Source organism: Podarcis gaigeae, assembly GCF_964106915.1.
Source record: "Podarcis gaigeae genome assembly, chromosome: 11".
In the NCBI taxonomy this organism is placed as follows: Eukaryota; Metazoa; Chordata; class Lepidosauria; order Squamata; family Lacertidae; genus Podarcis; species Podarcis gaigeae.
The window spans coordinates 15,981,916-16,007,605 of record NC_139687.1 but is presented as its reverse complement, the minus strand read 5'-3'; the positions used below and the strand labels follow the sequence as shown (position 1 = coordinate 16,007,605).

Below are 25,690 nucleotides of genomic sequence, written 5' to 3'. Positions count from 1 at the left end.
TATGACTAATTTGTCTCAAGCTTGTTCCCACCAAAGAAGCTTCTACATCATGTGACAGGAACTAATTTTGGTGTTATTTGCTTCAACACAGTAAATAAAAGAGAGAACATGGATACTCTTCTTTGTAGGGTGGAAATGGTAGTACTGTAGAACACAGAGCAAAAACAACAATCGTAGCTCATTACAATTTTCTGTGCCTGTTTCTATAGTTCTACAGTTGGATCAGGGTCCTTTTTTTGTTGAGCAACAGCTGTTGTAAATAGCATGGGGTGACCCCACATTCTCAGGTTAGGGGAGAGAAAGGAAAACCTCTATCCATTTTATTCACTTCATGCTTAATTTTGTAAACCTCTGTCATGTCCTTTCTTGCTCATATTTTACACAATAGTCTGCATCTTATTAACATTTACAATGTTCAGGTTTTCTAATGGTGGAATGCAGTTTAAGTACCTGCCTTAGCTATTGTTCCTGTTCAATAATGTGATGCACTGTTAGTGGCTGACAATTAGCCTTATTCCAGTGGTTTTACCACTTCATCATTTATCTCCTTCGGCTTTTCTTATATCATTGAAACATGAATTGTTTGTAAGTCCCCTTATCTGAAAGGCAGAATATAAGCTTTTCTTTGGCAAACTGTGTAGTATGTAAGGCATTTTGTTGAAGTCTGTAGTTTGTCTGGGTGAGCTTCTTTGCAGTTGTTTATATATGGTGTCACATAAAGCCATAAGGCTGTGAAAAGTCAGTTTGTAATATTTATTATTTGTTTGATTTTATATGAATTGAGAGTTGCTGTTACACAGCAGACTCTCTTGATTTCCTTGCAGAAATCAAGCTGGGGTAATTCAGTCAGTAGAGCAGGAGACTCTTAATCTCAGGGTCATGGGTTTGAGTCCCATGTTGGGCAAAAGATTCCTGCATTGCAGAGGGTTGGGCTAGATGACCCTCGTGGTGCCTTCTAACTCTATGATATTCTATTTGTTTGTTTGTTTTTGTTTTGGAGCTACTTGTTCTCTCTCTCCTTGAGAAAATGTTATTTTAGCTTTTCAAGCAAAACTAAGACCCTCTCAACCTTTTTGGAGTAATTTGGATATGATTGCCTACTGCAGGGGTGGTCAACCTTTTTATACCTACCGCCCACTAATGCATCTTTCTTCATGGTAAACTTTCCTTACTTCCCACCAGTGCTCGATGGAAGGAGGATTCAGCTTGTGCCATAGAACCCTCTACCGCCCACCTAGAATCCTGAAGCGCCCACTACTGGGCGGTAGGGACTAGGTTAACAACCCCTGGCCTACAGCATCAAACAGCGTCTACTTCATAAATCAATTTAAACATTTCTTAAATGGACATTTTACAGAGCTTGCTCAGTCGGTGATCTCCAGTCAGAGAAAGTGGGTGTAACCTTTAATTATTTCCTGGTACCTCTCAAGAAGCAAAACCCACTTGTGCTGTATTGAGCCTCTTTTTCACAGTGTTACATGGTTGTTGTTTTTTTAACGGATATAAATCTGTATGTATACAAATGTATACACTATTAATATTTAACTTTTTCAAACTTAGGAGCTACTTTTAACTAAACTCTGGAACTTAAAACCTGCTTTTCAATTTTTAAACTTTCAAATCAGTGTTTCTGACTTTCAGACGGGGGTCAGCAACATTTCTGGGGCAGTAGGCACTTTACAAACTGGAGAAACTGTTTTGAGCACCACATGCACACACTACACCTTTTAAACACCCCTTTCTGTTTGCCTGTTAAAAGTGCAGGTGGCCTGCCTTCCTTGACTTCTGTAGGCTGGGTTACAATCTGCTGCTTGAAGAACAGTGGTCAATCCTGTAGATACATAGGAAGCTTAGTCCCGTAGAAATATAGGAAGCTTCCTTACACTGAGTTAGACCAATGCTTCCAGCTAGCACAGTATTTTCTACACTGACTGGCAATAGCTTTCCAGGATTCACACAGGGAACTCTCCCAGATCTACCTGGAGATATTAATGTTTGAATTTGGAACTATCTGCATGTAAAACAGATACCGTGCTTCTTAGCTATATCCTTTCCTTTGTGCTTAATATTCCTAGTAACCAGAACCGACTTTCCCATAGGGCTTAGTGGTGTGTTGCGCCAGGGTGCCGGCCTCTCAGGGGCCCCCCAGTGAGTGGGGGACGTTTCCCTTTCCCTGCATGCCCACCTGCGCCCCGCCAACTGTATGGCTGGCAGGCATGCAGCTTCCTTCCCAAGCCTCTGCGGGGATTGCTCTCCTGCAGCAGCATGGGGGAGAGTTGCGCCCCCCCCCCAATGTCTGGCAGTGCACAGCTGCGCCCCCCCCCCCACTGTGTGTTAATTTGGGGTGCTGGGCAGATATTTGCACCACAGTGCTGCATCTGCTAAGGATGACCCTGCTAGTAACAGACACATATATTTTTGGAAAGTTGAGATACTGTAAGCATTTAAGACCACCTGAATCAAAGGGTGAAGAAGTCAGCTGTAGTTCTGAAATTCTTGTTTCTTCCACTCGATTGTATAATGCTTGTACACAGCATGTTGCTTCCTTAACACTTGAAATTTTGGGTCTCAGGTACAAAAACACAAGCCTTTTTATTTTGAGTCATTATAATCATGTTAGAAACTCCCTGAATTATCAGAACCGTTTTTTATCACAGTTCTCCAGAGCTGCATTAATCTCCTAAACTGATTAACTATGAAAGGAGTACAACAGTATTAATTATGAAACACAGAAGTAGGTGGTCTGTTGGAAAGCATGCTTTCCATTTTAAGCCTGGAGTAACAATCCTAGTAACACAACGCTGCTCATGTGACAGCTAGACAAAGAAGCCATTATGCATGGCTAGCTGGAGATGCAGCCTGCTCAAACCTATATTCAGGCAAAACTTGGCAGATCCAACCTTAGAAAGTCTACTTTGTTAACACTCTTCCTTCTTCCAGAACTCCTGGGTTATTTTTCCTTGAAGTTTCCTTGAGTTGACAAAAAAATGGGACACTTACAGTATCCTTGTAATATTTGCTTTATGCAATATATGACATACAAATAAAGACAATTGAGATTTAGAATCAAGCAGAGCTCTAAAAGCTAGCAGATTTTCAGAGAGCAACTTGTGTGGCCACCCCCAATGTTGCATCCTTTGTTCCAGCTAATTCCAGCTAGAAGCTTTTAGCTTTCTCTCATCTTCTGCCTCTGTCTCAGGTTCAAACTCCAAAGTTAATTATTTCTTGCAAACTGTTTTAAGACTACCATAGATAGTCATTAAGAAATATTAATGTTCTTTTTTCAGTACTCAGATCAACGGTGATCAAGGCAGCTAAACTCAGAACAATATTATGGGATCAGTCACAGATTAAACCAAAGAAGTCCAGATTTGCTTTAATTATCCTGCTCATAGTGAGATAACAGGTGCAGGTCATATGCAGTAAGTTAGCCAATGAGTTACATTTTGATGTTCCGTGTTCCATTTTTACCCTTTAATTTGATACTGTCTTCATTGGCTGGCAGTCTCATAGATCAGGCAATGAAGGGATTATCAAATGAAAGGTTAAATTGGAAGCTGTAACATTAAAATGTAAGGCATTATTGAACTTTTGCTTTGCTCCAGTTTAGCCTTCCCCAACCTGTTGGCTTCCAGATGTTATTCCTGATCATTCCATCATTCCTGATCATTGGCCATGCAGGCGGGGCTAGGAATATAAGAAAGCAATGCTTGTTTTACTTCCTTTATGTTCAGCACATGCATCATTTCCCCCCCATTCCACTGCAATTCAGCTTCTGACAAAAACTGTGTTATCCGTCTTGCTGTCTGCTGTGGTGGAATTTTATGTGCTTAATTACAGGTAATCATGCTACCTGACCCTGGTCCACCGCAATACAAATGGGGGTGGGTCATCATTTATGTATTGTTTTGTGGACTGAAAGTGCCAGCAGTGAATACCGATAGTATTTGTTCCAGATGTAAAAAATAAAAATCAACAAACACTGGCAATTTCCACTCCTGTTTCTGTTTCCTTTGGAATTATCCAACATCCCTAGCTGCAGTTGATGGGAACTTCCCTCAAAACATACCATGTTGAAGATAGCTGCTCTTTTTTTATCCCAGTAATGAATCTCAGGGCAGTGCTATTTAACTTATCCTGCCATTTCTAGCATTTGTATTTTTGACTGTGTGTAAAACAGGCGTTATATGTGTCCTTAAATTCATGCAGTATATATTGAATAACCACCTAACAATGATTCCAAAATATAATTGGCTGGCCCATCTATGGGCATATATATTTGAAAGCAAGCTTTCATATGCATATCCCTAGCTCATTTATGTGCATTTGATATTTGAACCTAAAAAGCATGCAATGAAGGCTACTATGTGATGAGATCATAGCAATAACACAAGAAGGGGAGAGAAAAATTCATTCATCCTGGATCCCCTGGAAAGATGACCAACACAGTCTTCAGTGTTGATCTAACTAGGGTCACATAGAGGCAGCAGTTTACTGTTGTGCACATATACTGTTGGATTGGAGCCATTGAGTCCTTCCTTGCTTGTTGATTCTGACTTCTAGTCTGTCTCATGATTCCTGGCTCACCTCACACTGTTGTCCTCAGTCCAGTTCTGACAGACACCATAGAAGACAGAATCAATACTCAAAATTACAGATAGGTAGCCGTGTTGGTCTGCCATAGTCAAAACAAAAAAAAAATCCTTCCAGTAGCACCTTAAAGACCAACTAAGTTAGTTCTTGGTATGAGCTTTCAGATACACTGAAGTGTATCTGAAGAAGTATCTTCAGTGTATCTGAAGAAGTGTGCATGCACACGAAAGCTCATACCAAGAACTAACTTAGTTGGTCTTTAAGGTGCTACTGGAAGGAATACTCAAAATGATAGTCTGGAACTCTGAACTGAAACCAGGAAGATGAAACACTCTGAAGATGAATGCCATGCCTTGCATTTAGGAACAAATAAATGAAAAGCCTACTATTGTATGAAGGACACTGAGCTTGTGGCAGTGCACACAATCTAGGTGCCTTAGTGGAATACAAGCTGAACATGAGCCAGTGGTGTAGTGCAGCTGTTAGAAAAGCTATTGCAATCTTTGTCTGTATCAACAGAAACACAATGTCTAAATTACAGGAAGTAACAGTCCCCCCTTTTTTTTGCATACATATGAAATACTTTATCAAGTTCTGGGTGCCACATTTTTGGAAGAATCTGGATAAACCAGTGCATGTCCAAAAGAGTGGTCTGGTAACCCATGAAAAAAAAAAGCCTTGTAGAAGAGTTGAAAAAGCTGGGTATGTTTTGCCTGCAGAAGAGAAGATTAAGAAGTGAGAATCTTAAAATATCTGAGTGGTTTGTGGACATTTTGTACTACATTCAATTAGCCTCCGTTCTCTTTCATTCACTTTCCAATAGGTCTTTGCTGAATTTTCAGAGGAAAGAATGTGGTTCCACAAGTTGTGGAAAAAGGAGGTCCAGTCTATAGTTCCTCATTTAAATCTTTGACAGTTCAAAAGAGAAAAGATCTCACTCTTTAAACCCCACCATCCCATCTAGTCATAGAACTAGACTAGTTATGTTTTAATACTTGAATCAAATCTGATCCTATACACTGGCAGAAATGTTTTCTTTTATTTAGTGTCACAATATCCAAGATGTAGTCAGAAATATTATTCTACTTTGTTCATAAGTTTTCATCTGGGGATTTGTTGTTTAGCTTTCTGGCATGGGAGAAGATAGGTTGAAAAACTTTGCTAAGCCTCAGCAAGTTGATAGCTTAAATCAGAAGCCTTGCTGGGCTTGCTTGCAGGATTTGAATGAACTAGCAGCTCAGATTTAGCGAAGTTATCTTAATTAACCCTGACTTACACTACATTAATTGAATAATTGATGTTATAACTCACAAGGGTGTTTGCAGTGGTGAAAGAAAAACAAAAGCAGTTTCTTTGTCATTGCCAGTGGAATTGTGTTAAATAATTTATCTTGTTTATTCAGTTAGCTGACACTAATCTATTAAAAAAACTTTATTTATTTATATACATTTGGTAAAAGGTGTCAACAAAATTTGCTTCCAGGAGGATCATATAATCCACTGAGAAATCTGAAACTCTGTTTTGCTGTTTAGTTGTGTTACAATTTATAAGAGAGGGTGGTAGCCAGGTAAGGCATATTCAGAGTAGACCAATTGAAATAAATTTATATCAATTAAACTACTCAGTTATTTGGTGATATCAAACTAAGAGTAGTTTCATTTAAAGATTCTACTTTTTATATCATGAGCATTATTAAGAACAGAAATATGAGTTCTTACTGTTATAATCACTACTTCCTATATTCTACAGACAACACATAATTTATCACACTCTCCTAGATTTACCATTTTGGCCAACCTCACTTTTACTTATAATGACTGTAAAATATGATTAAAGTAATGTATGTTGAAATATGCAAATTTCCCCAAAAGCCTTACAATTTGGAGCTACTAACACACTTGAATCAAGTCAGTGCAAGTCTCTAATGATTCCTGAGAATTGCCATCGATGATTTCTAACTAGGGAAGTAATCATGGTAAAACATGTTCAATAAATTTTTGATCATTGTCAGTGATAAAGGAAAAAATTGAGGAGAATGTTGACACACCACCAGGCCTGAACCCAGAAACAGAGCCTGTCTAGGCTATCTGCTTCAGACATTCTTTCCATTGACTAGATCCAGCCTCCTAGGAAAAGTGATCACTGTGACAACACAGCTGAATGGGTTAGAGTCGTTGGATGAATAAAGGCTTCACAAGTGTAGGGCTGAGCTAGACAGCCTGTTTCTATTCTGTAAGAGGCAACTTTGAAGAGAAGGAGCTTTATTTAACCATTTTATTTTTTTAAAAAAACACACCCTTGTTTCTGAGTCATTCAGACATGGCGGGTGGGGTGAGTAAAAGGCGTTGTGTTCTATTAGAGAAGTACTTTGAAAGTGATGCCTGGGAGCTTTTCATGAACTATTGTTAAAGGGTGTTCTTGGGCTGCAGAACATCATTAATGACTTTAGTGGATTTTAATTATTGAATTTTTTTCCGCAGATAAGTCACCTTCATTAAAATAATCACTTTTTAAAAAATGACAGTCACATAAAACTGGCTTTTTAATGTTTGTAAGATAGTATGGGAGAGCTGAGCAATTATTTTTGAAAATTACTCAATATAGTTGTTTTCTAGTTTCACCATTGCTCTATTTTTATAGAACAGTACTTAATAGTTTTGGGTGGAATCCAGTGTTCTGCAAGCAGATTTCTGCTCAGGAGACAGGCATTTATCTTCTTCCTCCTGCAGTCTTTGTGTGGTTGTAAAATCTGTTCCAGAGGGTCCCCCAGCCCTCTGGAGCAAATTTTGAAGGCCCACAGGGGGTGCAGTGGGGAGAATAGAAAGATGAAGTCATACTGCATGTGTGGAATTAGATTCTGCATGGGCAGCAATATATAAACCCACGCCATTTAGACATCTAATAGCTATTATAGGAGCATAAAATCCAGCCATATTTATATTTATGGCGTATAGTTGCAGAGATTGTTGGTGCATACAGATAAAACAAAGCAGTTGGCACTGTTTTTCTTCCCATAGAGCGAGACTGGAGTATTCCCACTTTCCCACTGCATTTACTTCCTAGGAAGTATGTTAGGGATCCCTGTCCAAAGCAGAATAATGAAAATACAGCATAACATATTAATAGTGCAATCCTTTGCGTGTTGTCTCAGAATTAAGATGCATTTGGTTCAATGGAACTAACTTTCAAATAAGTAGGACTACAGTCTATGAAAGATTCCTTAACATTTACACACATTTACACACTCAAAATGTGAGTGTCGCCATGCTGCAGTTTGCTTGGTCACAGAAAACTATTGACTGATGACAACCTTCAGAGAGCTGCCAGGCCTTCGCAGTAGCATTGGAAGGCAGTGCTGGTGGCAGGAAGCCCAGGCAATCTGCAGAGGAACAGTCACAACAGTCCTCGGCAATTGTTCTGCTGCCACCACTGTCCACTTTACGGATGCCACCAATTGATCCTTCACTCCCAAGTAGGACTTCATGGTTGCCTGGGCAACCTGCTGCCACCTCTTTCCTCTACTTGGGAGGAAGTCTATAGCGGGTTCCTCCATAGATCACCTGGACTGCCCCCACCTCACTCATGAGAGAAGGTCTAAAGGGAGGGGGTTCCTCTCCGTGGCTCATCTGGGCAGCTGCCAACTTCTTCCTTTTTGCAGGAGGATGTCTAAAGGACAAATTGCTTAGAATCGCTGCCTTAATTGGCTCCTTCTCTCAGATGTTTTGGTATTCTAGATTAGACTAAGGTAAGGATATGAATTCCACTCATTGAACTGTTACTGCAGTACATACATACGCAGAAAACCATGAGAAAAAAATAACCCTGTTGAAGCACATCATGAACGGTATGGCAATCTCTTATGACGAATGTCTTCTACTCCAATGTTGTAATCAAACATGGTAGCCATAGGTGACAAATGAGTAAGCTGGTGGAGGAGGGACAGAATACTCCATTCTACTTTGCAGCTAGCATAGAAACCAAGCTTGCCACTGTAGAAGGGACACACACTTTCCCCATTTTCAGCATAAAAATGCATCAGGTTGTTTCAAGAAGGATGGAGCTCTTTGTTTCTCTATCAGTTCCCAGCAGGCTAGCAATATTTGGTGGGCTAATTTGAAAGGTGTACCAAATGGAAGAAATGTGTGTTCACTAAGTTCATAGTATGGAGGCGTGCTTCACCTATTTAACAAAGATATTCTTTTAAAATATGAACCTCAGCATATGAATTTTCCTTTAAACTCAAAGCACATTTTCACAGCTGTATGTCATAAATTTGCACATCTCTCCTGCCATACACATCTCCTTCTCACAATGCTGAAATAAAAAAGCTTCCAAGGCCCAGTACACACTAGCAAAGCTTTGACAAATGCAAAAAAAGTAATCTTGCTAGCCAGATTGGTACTTTACTTGTTTAAGCTTTAGTAGTTTTAAGGGACAATTCATTGGATGACAGAGGCCTGTGTGTAAATTGAAGATACTGTGCCCATTGAAAGGTACATTTGGAAGGTAGTACTTCTCAAAACATTTTTTCTCCCACATAACATTACATTTATCTTGAACTTTCCTATGCATTATTTATATTCAGCCTGAGAGTACACAGGATTAATCACAGATTTTGGACTGTTTTCAATTGTCCTTAAAAGAGACCTTTCTCTGTGTGCAAGATACGGAAACCCCTCTGAAGAGAGTGTCAGATGACAGAATTTACCAGTGTCACAGGAGTTTGGTGTATAAATTCACTGTTTAGCCTACTTTTATAATAGAGCTTTATTGCTACTTTAATCCACACCACATGCAGATGACCTGAGCAAACCCCACGGAAAGACAGTAGTCTTGTTGTGTGTATGTGAAACAGTTGCTCAAAATCTGATGCACCAGCTGTGGCTCGACTAGTTTGGAAGTCAAGGGAAACTTGATCTCTTAATCTTTTTTTTTTTTCACCAGACAGATATTGTAAATAACAACTGTTTCCTAACTGTATTCTGTCAGTTAGGCAGAATACAAGGTTTGAATACAAGGCTTTAAAGAATCATGCTCAATGTGGTCAAAAAGTTATATAGGAAAAGGCCATTAAGAGAAAAGAAATTTATCCCCCCATCCCCAGCAATATTTTTGTCTGGGTTTATTTGTCTTGTTCTGTAGCAGCAGCTGAATATTATGAATGCAGTCCAAAATACAGTGGTACCTTGGTTCTCAAACTTAATCCATTCCAGAAGTCTGTTCCAAAATCAAAGTGTTCCAAAACCAAGGCGCGCTTTCCCATAGAAAGTAATGCAAAATGGATTAATCTGTTTCAAACTCTTGAAAACAACCCCTAAAACAGCAATTTAACATGAACTTTACTGAATAATGAGCCCATTGACTGAAGCAATAATCCATAAACTGAAGCAATAATCAATGTACTGTACTATAAAATAAATGACAGTATTGTAGATGATTAAAATTAAAATTATTATTTTTTCTTACCTGCACTGATGATAGTCATTGTTTGGATGGGGGGCTTTTATCCATTTCCACAGTCACACAATCAGTCAATCAGTCAGTAGCTGAACAGGGTTCCACCCAGTCACAAAAACAAATTAACCGAAAAAGCCTCAAAATCAAAAATGCAAAATAAATAGCAAAAACAAAAGTGCCAAACTTAATCCATTCTGGAAGTCTGTTTGACTTCCGAAATGTTCAAAAACCAAGGCACAGCTTCTGATTGCTGCAGGTGCCCTGGAAACAATAGCCGACAGCCGCATTGGATGTTCGGCTTCAGAAAAACACTTCTGGGTTTTTGGTGTTTGAGAACCAAGGCGTTTGAGAACCAAGGTACCACTGTAAATTAAGTATGCTTGTGCTCCAGTTGAAATCAATGGAACATTGCCGGGTGATTATATTCTCAAATCCCACAGATGTATCTGGCTCCTACCCTATATATATTTTAACTTTAATGTACTTTGATGTAATAGGGACCATTAATGATGGTTTCTGAAGGTAGTAAATTAGGGTAATCGGCAACAAAAAGCTACCCAGCAATCAGTGTCTTTTAAGTCTTTCATGACAGAATCCATGCATAATATCTGGGTAGCTTTCAATGACTAACAGTATATAATGTGAAAGAAACCATTAATACCAGTTGGGATGTAAAGTCTGCTCATGTAGTATGTAAGCCTTTTTTGGCACAGAGTTTGACACACACACACACACACACTTCACACCCTCTCTCTGCAGTCAATCACTTTAAAGTGCTTCATAACACATGTTGCAATTAAGCTGTAGAACTTTCTCCCCCCCCTCTTTTTCTCTTAATTTTTACTATAGAGAATAACTTTAACAAAGTGCCTCATTAAGTCCATAGCCACAGATTTTATTTTAGGAGAAATGGAATTGAAATAGCTGTAAAACTTGGATTATTGAATGCAGTATAACTCCTAGGTGCTTCCTTAGACAATGGTACCAATGACAATCCATTTTTGTAATGACAGATAAGCACCCTTTATCAGTACTATCCAGTTTCAAAAGGGGGTGCAGTCAGATTTAAATAATTCAATAAGTACTCTATAAGGAACATGGTTAAAGGACCGAAATCTTTTTTTTTTTTTTTGCTTATGTTAATAAAAATACACTCATCATTCATTTCCCTTCAAATTACTGCTCACAGCAAGGAATTAGCTTCCAAATTCACTTTCAGAAGGTTTCAGATAACCTGAAACCAGAGTCAATTTACATATTTTAATAGGATGATTTATCTTGGAAAAAATATTAATTACAACAAAAAGTCTTTGATTGTTAGGGTTTCTAAGGCAATGCCTTTGTTGGATCCTTTTAATGATGAAGCAGGCTGTCTCTAAAGCAGATTCTGTTCACATTAAAGGAAATGAATGTGAGAGTTTAATGACATGGGGCATCTTTTTTCTTTTTTTAAAGTAGCATTAAGAAAAGTTAGATTGATATGAATAACAATTGAGAACTTTGATATCAAATTGGTATGAAATTATCAAAGTGTTTTCTGTGCATAATGTATAGGTTTGTTTACCACTATTAAATTAGTGTATATAGCATTATTTTCTATTTCAAATGCCAAATATCAGATGCTGTTTTAAAAGTAATTTCATTCATTCATCGGTTCCTCATTGTGGAATGAGGAAAGGTATGTACAGCAGGGCAGAACATGCTGCAGTGATGACATATCCCCATTCTGTATACTTTTATTGCATTTGTAGGCTCTGGATCATGAAATGTGGTGTATGGTGGGCCACTTTCTTCCATGGCTTTCTGTAATAGATCATGCAAGGAAAAAATGGTCTGGCTATACCCTTTGAGAATATGTGGAGTCTATTTTGAATTTTTTTAATAAAAGCACAAGGTATGCTATCTCTGAGGAGGATGAACTCTGTTCTGTTAAAAGAACTGTTTGGGAAAATCCCTAGGTCAAAGCTTTCCAAATACTGTGTCATGACACATTAGTCAGTGTGTTGTGCGAATGCTCCCCACGCTCCTCCCAGAGCTGGAAAAGGGTTAGTTCAACTCCCAGTTTGCTAGTAAAACTGAATTACTGTGTCGTGAAATGATGCATGTCTAAAAAGTGTGTCACCAACATGAAAAGTTTGGAAAGCTCTATCCTAGGTGAATTCATCAAACCAATTTTAATGTGAAACTGATGTAAAACATAATCCAAATAAATATTCTGAAAAGCTCAAACTTTGAGGGTTTGTTTTGTTTCTGCAAGCAGTAATTAACTTTTAGCTCTTTCATAAAATGTTTATTGCAGGTCTCTAATGTTATGTATCTTAGTCATGCTGGCCACATGACCTGGAAGCTGTACGCCTGCTCCCTCGGCCAATAAAGCGAGATGAGCGCCACAACCCCTAATGGTCAGGGGTCCCTTTACCTTTTACCTTTAATGTTATGTATACCCTAAATTTCCTAAAGTTGCTAATACTTTTAACATAACTTCTTTTGGAATGCCTAGAAACAGAAGGACTAGTCTTTGTTTCTTTTCTGATATAATACCTGTTTTTGTTTATGTGCACCACAGTCTTCTATTATTTGTGGCCAGCATTTTTTAAAAAACAAGATTCTATTGCATTTATAAAGAATATTACTCTACGGCTCTTCAAGTATACTGTTATTTTAAAACTATTTTTTGAGCTCTCTTTTCTATATATTCATAGATAAGTTAGCTTGCATTTTTTCAAAATACAGTTTTGACATTTGATGCCTTAGCCTTCATTCTATGCCTTTAAAATACTCTTCATTATATTAACTTTATCAAATGCTTAAGGTATATTTTCCTTTATTTGAGATCGTCAGTAAAGAGCTAATGCTGGTTATGGCAGTCCTCCATACCCAATGAGTTAACGATTTGCCTTGCAAATTTATACTCTGCTTTCTGTGCCATGAGCCAGATTATAAGGTATGTGACAGAATGCGAAAATATATACATGTGTGAAAATGATTTCCTAGTGCACTGCTCCTGCTGCATTTAATGCCCGTTATCTATTAACACTGCAAGCAGAATCGATAAAAGCAATCAAGTTTATTCATAGCCACAAGTTAACATGAGACTAATCATTGCTGACAAGATTGGGTCAGATACAAGTTTTGATAAGGTCAGCATTGGTTGCTTTAATTAATGTTTCTGTCTGTCAACAAAAGATAACATTTTTGTTTTTATGTCCAAAGTCCCACATTGCTGCCTTGTGTTCGTTGTTTACTGTCTAAGAATGCATTATGAGCAGAGATTGTGTACAGCAAAAGCCATAGTGAGGTTTCAATACCTGTGGGACCAGAATGTATGAAAGTGTTGGCAATAATCGTTGGACTGGTCCTGTCCTATAGACGCTGAGCATTTAGTGAACTCACTGCCTGCTGCTGCACGTTCTGAACCAGTCTGTAGTACATTTGCACATGCTTAGAGCTCCTGCCATGGGCTTGAAAATACTATTTGATGGGGTGTAGATGTACAATAATGTGGGGTGCTGGTTATGCCTCTGGATGCTGATGCATGTCCTAGGGATGCTGGTGGCGCTGTGATCTAAACCACTTAGCCTCTTGGTCTTGCCAATCAGAAGGTTGATGGTTCGAATCTCCGCGACAGGGTGAGCTCTCATTGCTCTGTTCCAGCTCCTGCTAACCTAGCAGTTCAAAAGCACGCCAGTGCAAGTAGATAAATAGGTACCACTGCTGCAGGAAGATAAACGGCATTTCCGTGTTCTCTGGTTACCACCACGGTGCCCCATTGCACTAGAAGTGATTTAGTCATGCTGGCCACATCACCTGGAAAGCTGTCTGTGGACAAACACTGGCTACTTTGGCCTGAAAACGAGATGAGTGTTGCAACCTCATAGTCGCCTTTGACTGGACCTAACCGTCCAGGGGGCCTTGACCTTTTTTTTAACCTTTACCTGCGTGTCCTAGGCATGTTCCCTGTCTTTGCATTTTTTACCTTAGTTGGAGGATACCTGTGCAAGTACAGGTGTATGCACATAGAGTTCTCTACATCAAGTGTGGGCAACATTTTTCAGCCCCAAAGGCAACATTCTTTGGAGGGTAACATTCCAAGGGCCACTTTCCAGTGGGGAATGTGGGCGAGGCAGAAGCAAAGGTGGGAAAAGAAATGGATGTGACTCCTGCATTTGTACAGTATTGCAGCTATACAAAAGCCAGACGAGTTTATAGACATGCTTTGACATGCATCCCTCCCATCTAGGCAAGCAGGTTGGAGTGATTATCACAGTTCAAGGACTCATTCCAGCTAGGCAAAAGGACCCATGAAGGGTTTGGCCTGGGGAGAGGGCGCATAAACTGGAGGGCCAGAGGGAGAACCCTGGAAGGCCGTTTTTGGCTTATGGGCTAGAGATTCCCCACCATGAGGGTGAGAACACTGACCGGGATCTTCATCTCTGTGGAGGTAGCCCTGTGTGTGCATATATCTGTGTTTGCGTAGTCTTGCTTTGAACTTGCATGGCCACCCTTCTTTGGGAATGATGCTGAGCATTCTACACTGGCTCCCAGTACGTTTCCGAGCCCAATTCAAAGTATTGCTGCTGACCTTTAAAGCCCTAAACAGCTTCAGCACTGTACCTGAAGGAATGCCTCCACCTCCATCGTTCAGCCCAGACACTTAGGTCCAGCTCTGTAGGCCTTCTGGCGGTTCCCTCACTGCGAGAAGTGAAGTTACAGGGCACCAGGCAGAGGGTCTTCTCGGTAGTGGCACCCTCCCTGTGGAACACCCTCCTTTCCGATGTCAAGGAGATAAATAACTACACAACTTTTAGAAGACATCTGAAGGCAGCCGTGTATCAGGAAGTTTTTTTATGTTTGATGTCTCACTGTGTTTTTATATTTTGCTGTTAAGTCACCCAGAGTGGCTAGGGCAACCCAGTCAGATGGGTGGGCTATTATTATTATTATTAAACAGGGAACATGATGCCAGCTTGTGTGTGACACAAAGGGAGCAGGGCTAGTCCACATATTCTTGCATTCCCTTTCTTGTATTTAGTACCTGTGGTTACTGCATAGCAAGCAGCTAAATATTCTGATGTAAAAGTTGTTTACAATTCCACTACCCTTATTGCACAAAAAGAAAGCTGTATGAAGAACAGCTTATGCCATTTCATACAGTTCTAGCTGTGAGGTGCCTTGCGTATATTGTGGGGCTACAACTTGCATCAGCCTTAGCCAGCCTGGCCAAAAGCCAGGGATGATGGATGTTGTAGTACAACAACATCTGGAGGGTGCCAGGTTGACTACCTCTGTTCTAGTGGGTCTGTAATAGCCCACCCCAAACACATTGTTGTTTTTCCCCAAACCAGTTTAGTGCTGATCATTTTGTAGGCTGCTCTGTGAGCAGAATAATCACCATTCTAAGTGGATGAAAACTTTAAACCTGCTATTCTTGCAGCTGTCATATGATGTGCAGCTGTTTAGATGATAGCTGGGCTCTGCGGATCATGGAAACACACTCCCATTTATAAAGTCCTTTAGCACACTACTGGGATTTCAGCTTCTCCAAAGTGCTTTTGAGAACAGAGCACCATTTCAATATATGATTAGCAAAGAAAATATTAAAATTACGCTAAAAAAGGTATATATGTGATCACAAAGGTAGACTTGTATGTGAATAAATTGTCATTGCTAATTTTTTTTTGAGGGGGGGGGATTCTTATTTTGAAAGAGATCTGGAGTGGTCAGCCCAAAGAAGTTTTTACTGTCCTATAATTTCCTTTCCCAATGGAAATATGTGGTGTTTCTTTAACTGTACGGTTTATTTTCCAGGGATACTAATGGAAAATCTAAACCAGTAATTTCTTTGCTTTTCTGATATTGCGTGGATCCAGATAGCTGCCACATGCCAGACTAAGCCGCCCCCAGGCATCTGCCAAATCCCATGGGTTCCTGTCCACAGTTAGGACAATGGTGGACTTTAACTAGTGTTTACAAATCCACTTCACATTCTTGATTGCACTTTTGTTTGAAGCTAACCATGGTTAATATTAACAATGGTGCAAATGCAATGCTTTTCAAAAAAACGAATTTCAAAAAATGCAAACTCACATTTAAGAGGAAGGCAAAGAGTGTGAAAGCCCACAGTTCACTCACAATATCTCAATCCTGCTTATGGGACTGGACATGTTAGATCTGCACTAGGTTTCATTCAAATCGAAGAAAACTAGGAAATCCCTCAGTGAAAGGGATTAGCAAGAGTGTGCCAAGCTAGTATCCTTGAATAAAAACCATCCCCTAACCATTACCTTTTGGTTGATTATTATGCAAGTGTGCCATCTCATTTCAGATCCTGTCCTCTTTTATGTAACTATCTACCACTGCCACATTTTTTAAAGAATTTTTTTTTTTTACTACTGCAACTATTTCTCATAATCTCAAACAGTGCTATCTTTCCACCAGTTATAGTGGGATAGTCAGTAGTTTGTCTCTAACTAAGTTTTACTCATAGTAGACTCATTGAAATTAATGGAGCCAGGTGACATGTCTATTAATTTTCAATAGGTCTACTCTGAGTAGGACTAACATTGGATTCTACCCAATACCTTTTATAAGGTAAAAGTGAAAGACCCCTGGATGGTTAAGTCCAGTCGAATTCGACTGGGGTGTGGCGCTCATCTCCGCTTTCAGGCTGAGGGAGCTGCCGTTTGTCTGCAGACTTTTCCAGGTCATGTGGCCCACATGACTAAACCACTTCAGGCACAATTGAACACTGATGGAAGGTAGAGCACACAGAAACACCATTTTCCTTCCCACTGCAGCAATACCTATTTATCTATTTGTGCTGGTATGCTTTTTAATTGCTAGGTTGGCAGGAGCTCAGACAAAGCTCCCAATAAGTATCAGTATTTACCTTCACGTGTCATTTCTACTGTGACACTCGCTTATGTAATCTTCCATCTGGGGGCTTGAAAAGTGGTCACTGGGTATCTTTTTAAAAATGTTCTTTATAAACAACATAACTGACATATGAAACTTTCAACCCCTTTATAGTTTGTGTTGTCAGTGTTGTTCATCCAGTTATGAGGAATCCTTGAGACCTTTATATTAATGTATCATTTAGAAATGTATTTCTGCATACTGTAGATAGAGTTAAATCTTCTACATTTTTTTGCTAATATAAACACTTTAGCAATGCTAATCAGTTGTACTGATTTTCTGTTTTGATTTTCCTTAATAATTAAGCAAAAGAACTAGGATGCAATCAAGTTGTACACTAGGGGGTTCATGCAAATAGTTGAGTCTTTTTTACATTAATCTTTTTTGTTAGAGGCATTCAGTAGGAAATTTATTGACATTTTAAGAAAAGGAAATACAATTTACCTGCATAATCTGCTTTAATAAGGGAAATCACTGCTTCATTGGAAATTAAACTGCAAGTGCACAACTTTTCATTCCTGGTTAATATAGCTCATTGACTACCACAGTATTAATGCTACTTAAGGAGCTTTCAAATCTTGACATGCATAGAACAAAGGGCTTGTGTAGCTGAGAAGTGCAGAAACCCATGAATGCAATTTAGCTCAGCCCAGTCTTATGCTGGTTTTTCCTCAGTTGTGCTCTGATAATGGAAGCAAATCTAGAATGGATATTGCTGCTCACAGGATATTTGCAGTTCAACGGCAGAATGTTTGCTTTGAATGCAGAAGATCCCCATTTCAGTACCTGGCATCTCTAGATAGGAATGTTGTCTGTCTAAAATCCCAGAGAGCTGCTATTAGTCAGTGTTGACAATACTGAGCTAGATGGACCAGTGGTGTGGCTTGTTTTAAGGTGGCTTTCTATGTTCCTAGGCAGCAGTCTTGCTTGCTGTGACTACACGGGTGTTTTGTGCAATAAAACATAAACTTCTAAGAGCAGAGTCACAGCCTATGCACAAGCAAATATTTACCAGTGATCTATGGCCTGTTGGAGGGATGCGGGTGGTGCTGTGGGCTAAACCACAGAACCTAGGACTTGCTGATCAGAAGGTTGGTGGTTCGAATCCCCGCAACAGGGTGAGCTCCCGCTGCTCGGTCCCAGCTCCTGCCAACCTAGCAGTTCGAAAGCACGTCAAAGTACAAGTAGATAAATAGGTACCGCTCTGGCGGGAAGGTAAACGGTGTTTCCGTGCGCTGCTCTGGTTTGCCAGAAGCGGCTTAGTCATGCTGGCCACATGACCCGGAAGCTGTACACTGGCTCCCTCGGCCAATAAAGCGAGATGAGCGCCGCAACCCCAAAGTCGATCACGACTGGACCTAATGGTCAGGGGTCCCTTTACCTTTACCTTTATGGCCTGTTGGAAACAAATGCATCTTAAAGGCCATTCACTGTCCCACTCCCTCTGCTCTGCCAAGGGCTGTGTTAATCATCTATGAGTTCTGTTGATTATGTCCCTACAAGCAGAATTAGAGCAGTGAAGGAAACCTGTTTATAAATAGTCAGTGGAAAGTTGATTGAGGCTGCAGTCCTGTACTTATAGACCCTCTAAGTGTCCCTGTTTTCTAGGGACGTCCCTGAATTTAGAGAAGCTGTCCTGGTTTATGATTTGATCCCAGAATGTCCCGCTTTTCCTTAGGATGTCCCTAATTTCATTGGAGAAATGTTGAGGGTATGGTAGGATGTCCCTATTTTCATCAGAGAAATGTTGCAGGATATGGAGTTATCCGACCCTTAAGCCATCTAAAGGCAGCCCTGTATAGGGAAGTTTTTTAATGTTTAATGTTTTATTATATTTTTCTATATATTGGAAGCCTCCCAGAGTGGCTGGGGCAACCCAGTCAGATGGGCCAGATATAAATAGTAAAATTATTATTATGGAATAGGACGTGCCTATTTTCTTCAGATAAATGTTGGAGGGTATGTACTTACACAGCTCAGGACCACAATACCTCAAGGACTGCCTTTCTCCATATGAACCTTCCTGGACCCTGAGAACATCTTCTGAGGCCCTTCTTTGTGTGCCTATCCATGATAAGTCCAGAGGGTGGCAATGTATCTTTTCTGTAGTGGTTCTCCATTTGTGGAATGCTCTCCCCAGGGAGAATCTGCGAATCTGCTGGCATCTTCATTATACACCTTTAGGTGTCAAGCGAAAACATTCCTCTTTAACCAGGCCTTTGGCTGATTGACATCCAATGACCTTTTAAAATGCGTTGTGGAAGGTGGTGGGTAATTGGGTTGTTTTTGTTACGTATTCTGTGTTCTTATAGTGTGATTTAATGTTGTGAACTGCCCTGAGACCTGTGGGTATAGGGCAGTATACAAATTAAATTAAATTAATTATTAATAGTAATTATGCTCACAAGCTGGAAGTAAGCGCCACTTAACTCAGTCGGACCTACTTTTGAGTAGGCGTGCTATGACTGCACTGCATATTAAATAAACAAAAGTGACCTGTGTGATCTAGTCTGTTGCATCCGCGAACTGCATCCTCGAACATCCCCTACCTTGCTGAAGAAGATATTAAAGTGCAATTCTCAACTCCTTCATGTCACTGGAAGTATGAGTTCTTCTCCACTTATACAATGATACACCTGTGCCAAGTTTATTGTGCTTTCCACCATTCAGACACCAGCTCTTATTTTCATATATCCACTCCTATAGTCCCATCTGAAACAGGTTGCTTCATCCTCCATCAATGCAAAGTTGGACTTGGTTGTAACAAGTTCCTAACAGTAATATTAGCAATTGTTTTCTTTTTTCACACAGGGCTATTCTGTGAAAAAGATGGTTCTTTATTTGGACTGGTTTGTTCACTTCCCTCTCATACTTTTGTACCACTGGGTGACCACAACTTTATCCCTAAATCTTGAGGATCCAAATGTCTGTAGCCACTGGGAGAGGTAACATTTAAGAGCTATTTTGCTTGTAGTTTATGTTTATTTAAAGTGCATACTGCATGTATGAAAACGGATCTGTGCTCTATATCCCAAAGCAGCTATATAGAAAAAATGCATCACTGAGACACACACACACACACACACACACACACACAAACAAACACACACACTACTTTAAAATATATCCATGCCTGGAATGGGAAATAAAAACCATAACAGTGGTACCTTGGATTACAAACACTTTGGGTTACAAATTCCACTAACCCGGAAGTAGTACCTTGGGTTGAGAACTTTGCCCCAGGGTGAGAATGGAAATCACGCACCAGCAACGCTGTGGCAGCAGGAGGCCCCATTAGCGAAAGCATGCCTCAGGTTAAGAACGGTTTCGGGTTAAGAATGGACCTCTGGAATGAATTAAGTTCATAACCCAAGGTACCACTGTATAAATACCAGACACACTATAAATGGATACCTTTAATCCAATTAACTCTGTGGGAGAATGTGCATATTCAAATTAGCCCAATTGGAAGCCATCCAGGTGTAATTATGAAGCTTTTTAATCTACCTTAAAACTTGTTGGTTTAATTATTTTCACATGGGAGGAAAATACAGCTATAATTTCAGTGCAGTGTGTCTTCCACTGGCAGCTCTGTGCATACAAAGGGATGTGTGCACAGATCTGTCTCCTTTGCTTAAATGAATGAAGGAATTACATATACAAGAGGAGCACAGCATATCCACTGGAGTTCTCATGCATACAAAGAGATGAAGGGCTGTGGGTGCACATTTAGCACCATACCAAGCTTGCAAAAGCAAATTCAGATGCTGTTTTTACTCATTTTGTAGCCTTTAATTTTTTGCGTCTTTTCATGTAAACATCTGAAGCATTGATTGCATGTTGTTGGATCTAGTGTTAGTTGTGCTTAGAGTAGACCTACTGAAATCAATGGGATTTACCGTAAGTTTGCCTAAACTTAAGTCTCATAGATTTCAGAAGGTCTTCTCTAAGCATAACAAAGTCTGAATCTTGCCCCTAAAACTAGTATTTCTAAATATAGTATTCTTTCATTCTTCTTCCAATATTCAGGGGTGTGGCAAGAGGGAAGAACATATAAACCACCATCTGGAAAGTTACCATACCACTAGCAGTTGCACTGGAATAGATGGTAGTCAACAAATTACTTGTTGCTGCTTGAATCTTTGGCAATCCTATAGGATAATTCCAACTAAATTGCGAATGTAGGGGAAAGGAATGAGATACTAGCCTCTAAGTGAATTAAGAATGAGCAGAACACCAGGCGTATGCAGCACACCGGTGTGTACAGTCCTATGAAACTCACTGGGACTTATTTTATAGTAGGTTAGCATAGGAGCATGAGACACCTTAGTGAAATTACACTTTTTTCTTTGGCAGTGATAAACAGAAACAGCTGGCCTATGTAATTCATGTAGGTGTTCGCCAAGGAACCTTTATACTGTATTTATACTGTTTACCTTTATACCTATATACCTTTACACTGTTACTGTATTTAGACTTTTCATATATCTTTTTGAGGGGTATTCATTCACTTATTTTTTTTTAAAAAAAAACAAGTTTCTTCAGATGAGCTCCACATACTGAATCTGCTATAGATTTGGAATTAAGGAAGCAGGATTTCAATTCTCACGTATTCAAATCTAAGTGTCGAGATTGCTTTTCTAGGTGCAAATCACATTTCCCCACATTTTGTGGTCATCATTTTCACAGTAAGAATATTTGTATGGATCATCCAACTGTAGCACCACATCTGCTATATTAATGGAAATTTTATTAAAATGTTAATGTCAGGGGCTCAGGAGCAGAGGCACAGGGGAGAGAGGAAATGGAGAGCGAAGGGGAAGAATCGGAGGGCAGCGTAGGGGAGTATGAAAGTGGCCCGAGAGATTCCATGAGCTTCTCCAGCGAATCAGAAGATTCCCAGAGGGGGGCGCCGATGGCCAGGGCAAGGGGGGTCCCAGGGGACACACACCAGAAGCAAGGGGTCAGCGGGGACTCCCAAAGCAGCAGCGGGAGATCAGGACCAGCTCCTCCACCAGAGCGTAGTGGGGGGGAAGAGTCCCATGTATCAGGGCCAGCTTCTCCTCCAGCAGGGAGAGAAGATGAATCAGGGCTGGCCACGCCTCTATCACAGAGTGAGGGAATGGAGGGGAAGTCAGGTCCAGCTAGCCCCTCCGAAGGGGGGAGCAGTGACAGGAGCAGTGTAACGGTCAGGAGGAAGGTTGCCGGCTGGGCGCGTGCGCCAAGTTCGAATGTACAGGCGCGCGGCACAGCAGGAAACCCGGATTGGGAACCAGGTCCTAAAGCCCGCCGGAGGGAGGGGGAAGACTCAGGGGACTCAGCGTCAGAAGAGTCTAGAAAGGGCGAGACCCCAGCGGACAGGCGGGCCCAGAGGAGAAAAGAGCAAAGAAAGAGGTGGAGCAAGGCTAGAGTCTTAAACTGGTGTCAGGGGGGAGGAGATTCAGACGGAGCTTCAGCGGTCTAGAGTTTGAGACATAGAGCTGCGCGCCGCAGCTTTGAAATCGAAACTGAACTTCAATAAAGACTTTTGTATATAACAACGAGCTGGCGTTGGTCCTTTGTGAGCTGGGACCTCGGGCAGCTCTGACAGTTAACTATCAACAATAGTGCAGAAAAGCATTCTGGTTCACAATCCATTTATAATGTTTGCTGTGTTGCCCTCCTTTATCTGTGGGACACCTCTGAACACAAATGGTAGAAGGTGGAAGAAAACATTGCCTTAAAAAGTGGAAAACTCCTTTAGTAGATGCTGGCTGAAAACAGGCACTTACTTTCTGGGCTGCGACAAAACATTAGATGAATATATGCACTCAGGTCTGCACCAAAGAAAAAAGTTTGCTGCTCATCATAGTTTACAATACTTTTCTGCTATCAAAGATGTAACTATAGTAAGCAGATAGTATTTGATGTAGAACAACTTAAAGACTAATTGATTCATTTTGTCTGAAACATGGTGAGTGTTCACTTGCACAGATAATATCTCTGAAATGTTGGTAAACCTATATATTTGTTTCCTTCATAATTATACTTTATTTCACAACGATTGTTCTAGTAGTGTACATACTTAATATTTTTGTTTTGTTTCTGTGCAGCTATTCTGTTACAGTCCAAGAATCCTACCCACACCCTTTCGATCAAATTTACTATACCAGCTGCACAGACATTCTGAACTGGTTTAAATGCACACGACACAGGTGATTCGCTTATAAACAATAAACTATGTTCTTATATTGCTTTGCTAGAATAATCCTTTGTAGGTGATTAAAGATTGTTTCACGTTAAAAAGAGTCTAGAATAATTTATATCAAGCACAAATGAGATCGTATGAGTGCAACCATAGTTTGCATGCTGGCATGTGTGTGCTTCTGGCTATAAGTTATCCAAAGTAAGACTATGAGGTGAATAATCCTCTCACGTGATCACTGTATGTTACAAAGGATTATTGGGCTGTGGAAGATTGTGTGAGGCACTAGTGTGAAAATATGTTCCCTTGCGTTAGAGAATTACAGAGAGACTTGTAATGTTGATGCAGTGGCTTATTCAGTTTTTACTATCTGAAAATAGGAATTGATCAAGCAGTTCTGTAGCATGCCTGCCATATATTTTGATGGATATTGTTATACGGGATATAACCATAGAAGGTGGTCATTTTCAATGCTTCTTGAACAGTAGAGAAATGAGGCCACTTCAGATTTAATGCTTGTACTGATGGTGCCATGAGCCACTGCAGTAACGTATTCTGTGACTCTGGCATGTGTTTTTCTCATGGTGGCCCCCGTTCCCTGGAATTATCACTTCATTTTCTGCCAAGCCTCCCCAAATTACTGTATTTTATATCTGTTCTTAATAACGATAGGATAAATGGTTTTTCTTTCTTTCTCTACACCACTCAGGTATTCCTTGAATGTAGAGCAGTCACTAAATTCTGAAATAAATAAATTCCTCTTCGAGTTCAGCTCAATTAAATCAGTGGGTATAAGTACACAAATTCTGCTGTTTTAACCCTGTGCTAGACACTCAAATCTATCCCAAGGGGTAGCGAATGTGGTGTTCTCCAGATGATGTTGGATTGCAGCTCTCATCATCCTAAACCATTGGCCATGATGATGGAGTCTTGTGGGAGATGGAGTCCAACAACATCTGGAGGGTATTGACTACCTCTGGGGTAGATTGGTTATGTCTGATCAATCCAGTTTCCCACATATGAAGGATGCATTGCTGGCTTGAGTTCTAATAATTATTCTTAAGATATTTTTTGAAATAGTTGAACAGTCCAATATAGAATTAGTGAGAGGAATACTTAATTAACAAAGGAAAAGGAGGGTTGATTTATAGGTCAGCAATATTCCTAACTATCCATAGTTGGTTATATTCATGTACTTGTTAACAAATTTTGCTTTCATGTGTTTTAATAGAATCAGTTACCGTACTGCCTATAGGCATGGAGAAAAAACTATGTACAGGCGGAAATCTCAGTGTTGCCCTGGATTTTATGAAAGCAGAGAAATGTGTATCCGTAAGTAAACTGATTTTTGCTACTATCACGTTAAAATTTGCTTAAGTAATCAAGATTTCAGTTCTATGCATGCAACTCTTGGAGAAGTGTATTAGTGTTTCCCATGACTATCTGATCTCTGAGAACGAGTCCAAATGACCATTGCCTGAGAACTCAAATGCTTCTTTAAAGAAATGTGAGGCTGGTTTGGTGATTTGCTGATGAGTATCTTGACATCCACTGTGGGGCAATTGAGGGGAAAGCACACAGTACCTGACGGGAGGCAAGGGTAGAGTCAGGGTCTTTCTTCATTTGGCACTGTGCAAGTGAGAAGTTGCTGACTGTCTATCAATCTGTGGCATTGACTGCTGACACTAACAGAGGCTCTTAGTCAGTTAGCAGTTTGTTTCCAAGCCCAATTCAATACACTCACATTAGTGTTCAAAGTCCTTAAACGACTTACGCCCCAAGTATATGGAAGAGAAACACCTCCTTCCCTACATATATTCTCAGGGTACAGATCAGCAGAGGGAGGTAAAAAAGGTAAAGGACCCCTGGACGGTTAGGTCCAGTCAAAGGCGACTATGGGGTACGGTGCTCATCTCGCTTTCAGGCTGAGGGAGCCGGCATTGGTCCACAGACAGCTTTCTGGGTCATGACTGAACTGTTTCTGGCACAATGGGACTCCGTGACAGAAACCAGAGTGTATGGAAATGTTGTTTCCCTTCCCGCTACAGCGGTACCTATTTATCTACTTGCACTGGCATGCATTTGAACTGCTAGGTTGGCAGGAGCTGGGACAGAGCAATGGGAGCTCACCCCATTGCGGGAATTTGAACTGCCAACCTGCTGATCGGCAAGCCCAAGAGACTCAGTGGTTTAGACCACAGCGCCACCCCCGTCCCATCTTGAGGGAGCCATCTTGGTAGCTCCACTGCTCTAATAAGTTCAGTGTTTGTGTGGCTTGGGAGAGGGCATTTTCTGTGGCAGCTACTAGATGGCAGAATTCCCTTCCCACATAGCTATGCCTGGCACCTTCATTGTAAAGTTTCCATTGTATTTTAAAGATGGACCACTTTGCCCTGGCATTCGATACGTGAGATATACTTCTTCAGGACCCACCCTATTACTATGATTATAATTTGTTTTAAACTGTTTTTAAAATTTGATTTCAAATTGTTGAACCTGCCTTGGGACTGTAGGATAAAGGGCAGGTAAGAAATTGAATAG

General features: G+C 40.3%; 1 protein-coding gene across 1 annotated transcript in view; it reads left to right on the top strand.

Annotated features, from left to right (window-relative positions):
- Nucleotides 1–25,690, top strand: part of MEGF10 (multiple EGF like domains 10) — a 114,367-nt gene that overhangs the window by 8,836 nt on the left and 79,841 nt on the right. Inside the window, exons 2-4 of the mRNA XM_083702223.1 lie at nucleotides 19,777–19,910; nucleotides 23,058–23,159; nucleotides 24,381–24,481. Coding sequence (XP_083558349.1) covers nucleotides 19,795–19,910; nucleotides 23,058–23,159; nucleotides 24,381–24,481 — 319 coding nt within the window. The 5' untranslated portion in view covers nucleotides 19,777–19,794. The remainder of the gene's footprint in view (nucleotides 1–19,776; nucleotides 19,911–23,057; nucleotides 23,160–24,380; nucleotides 24,482–25,690) is intronic.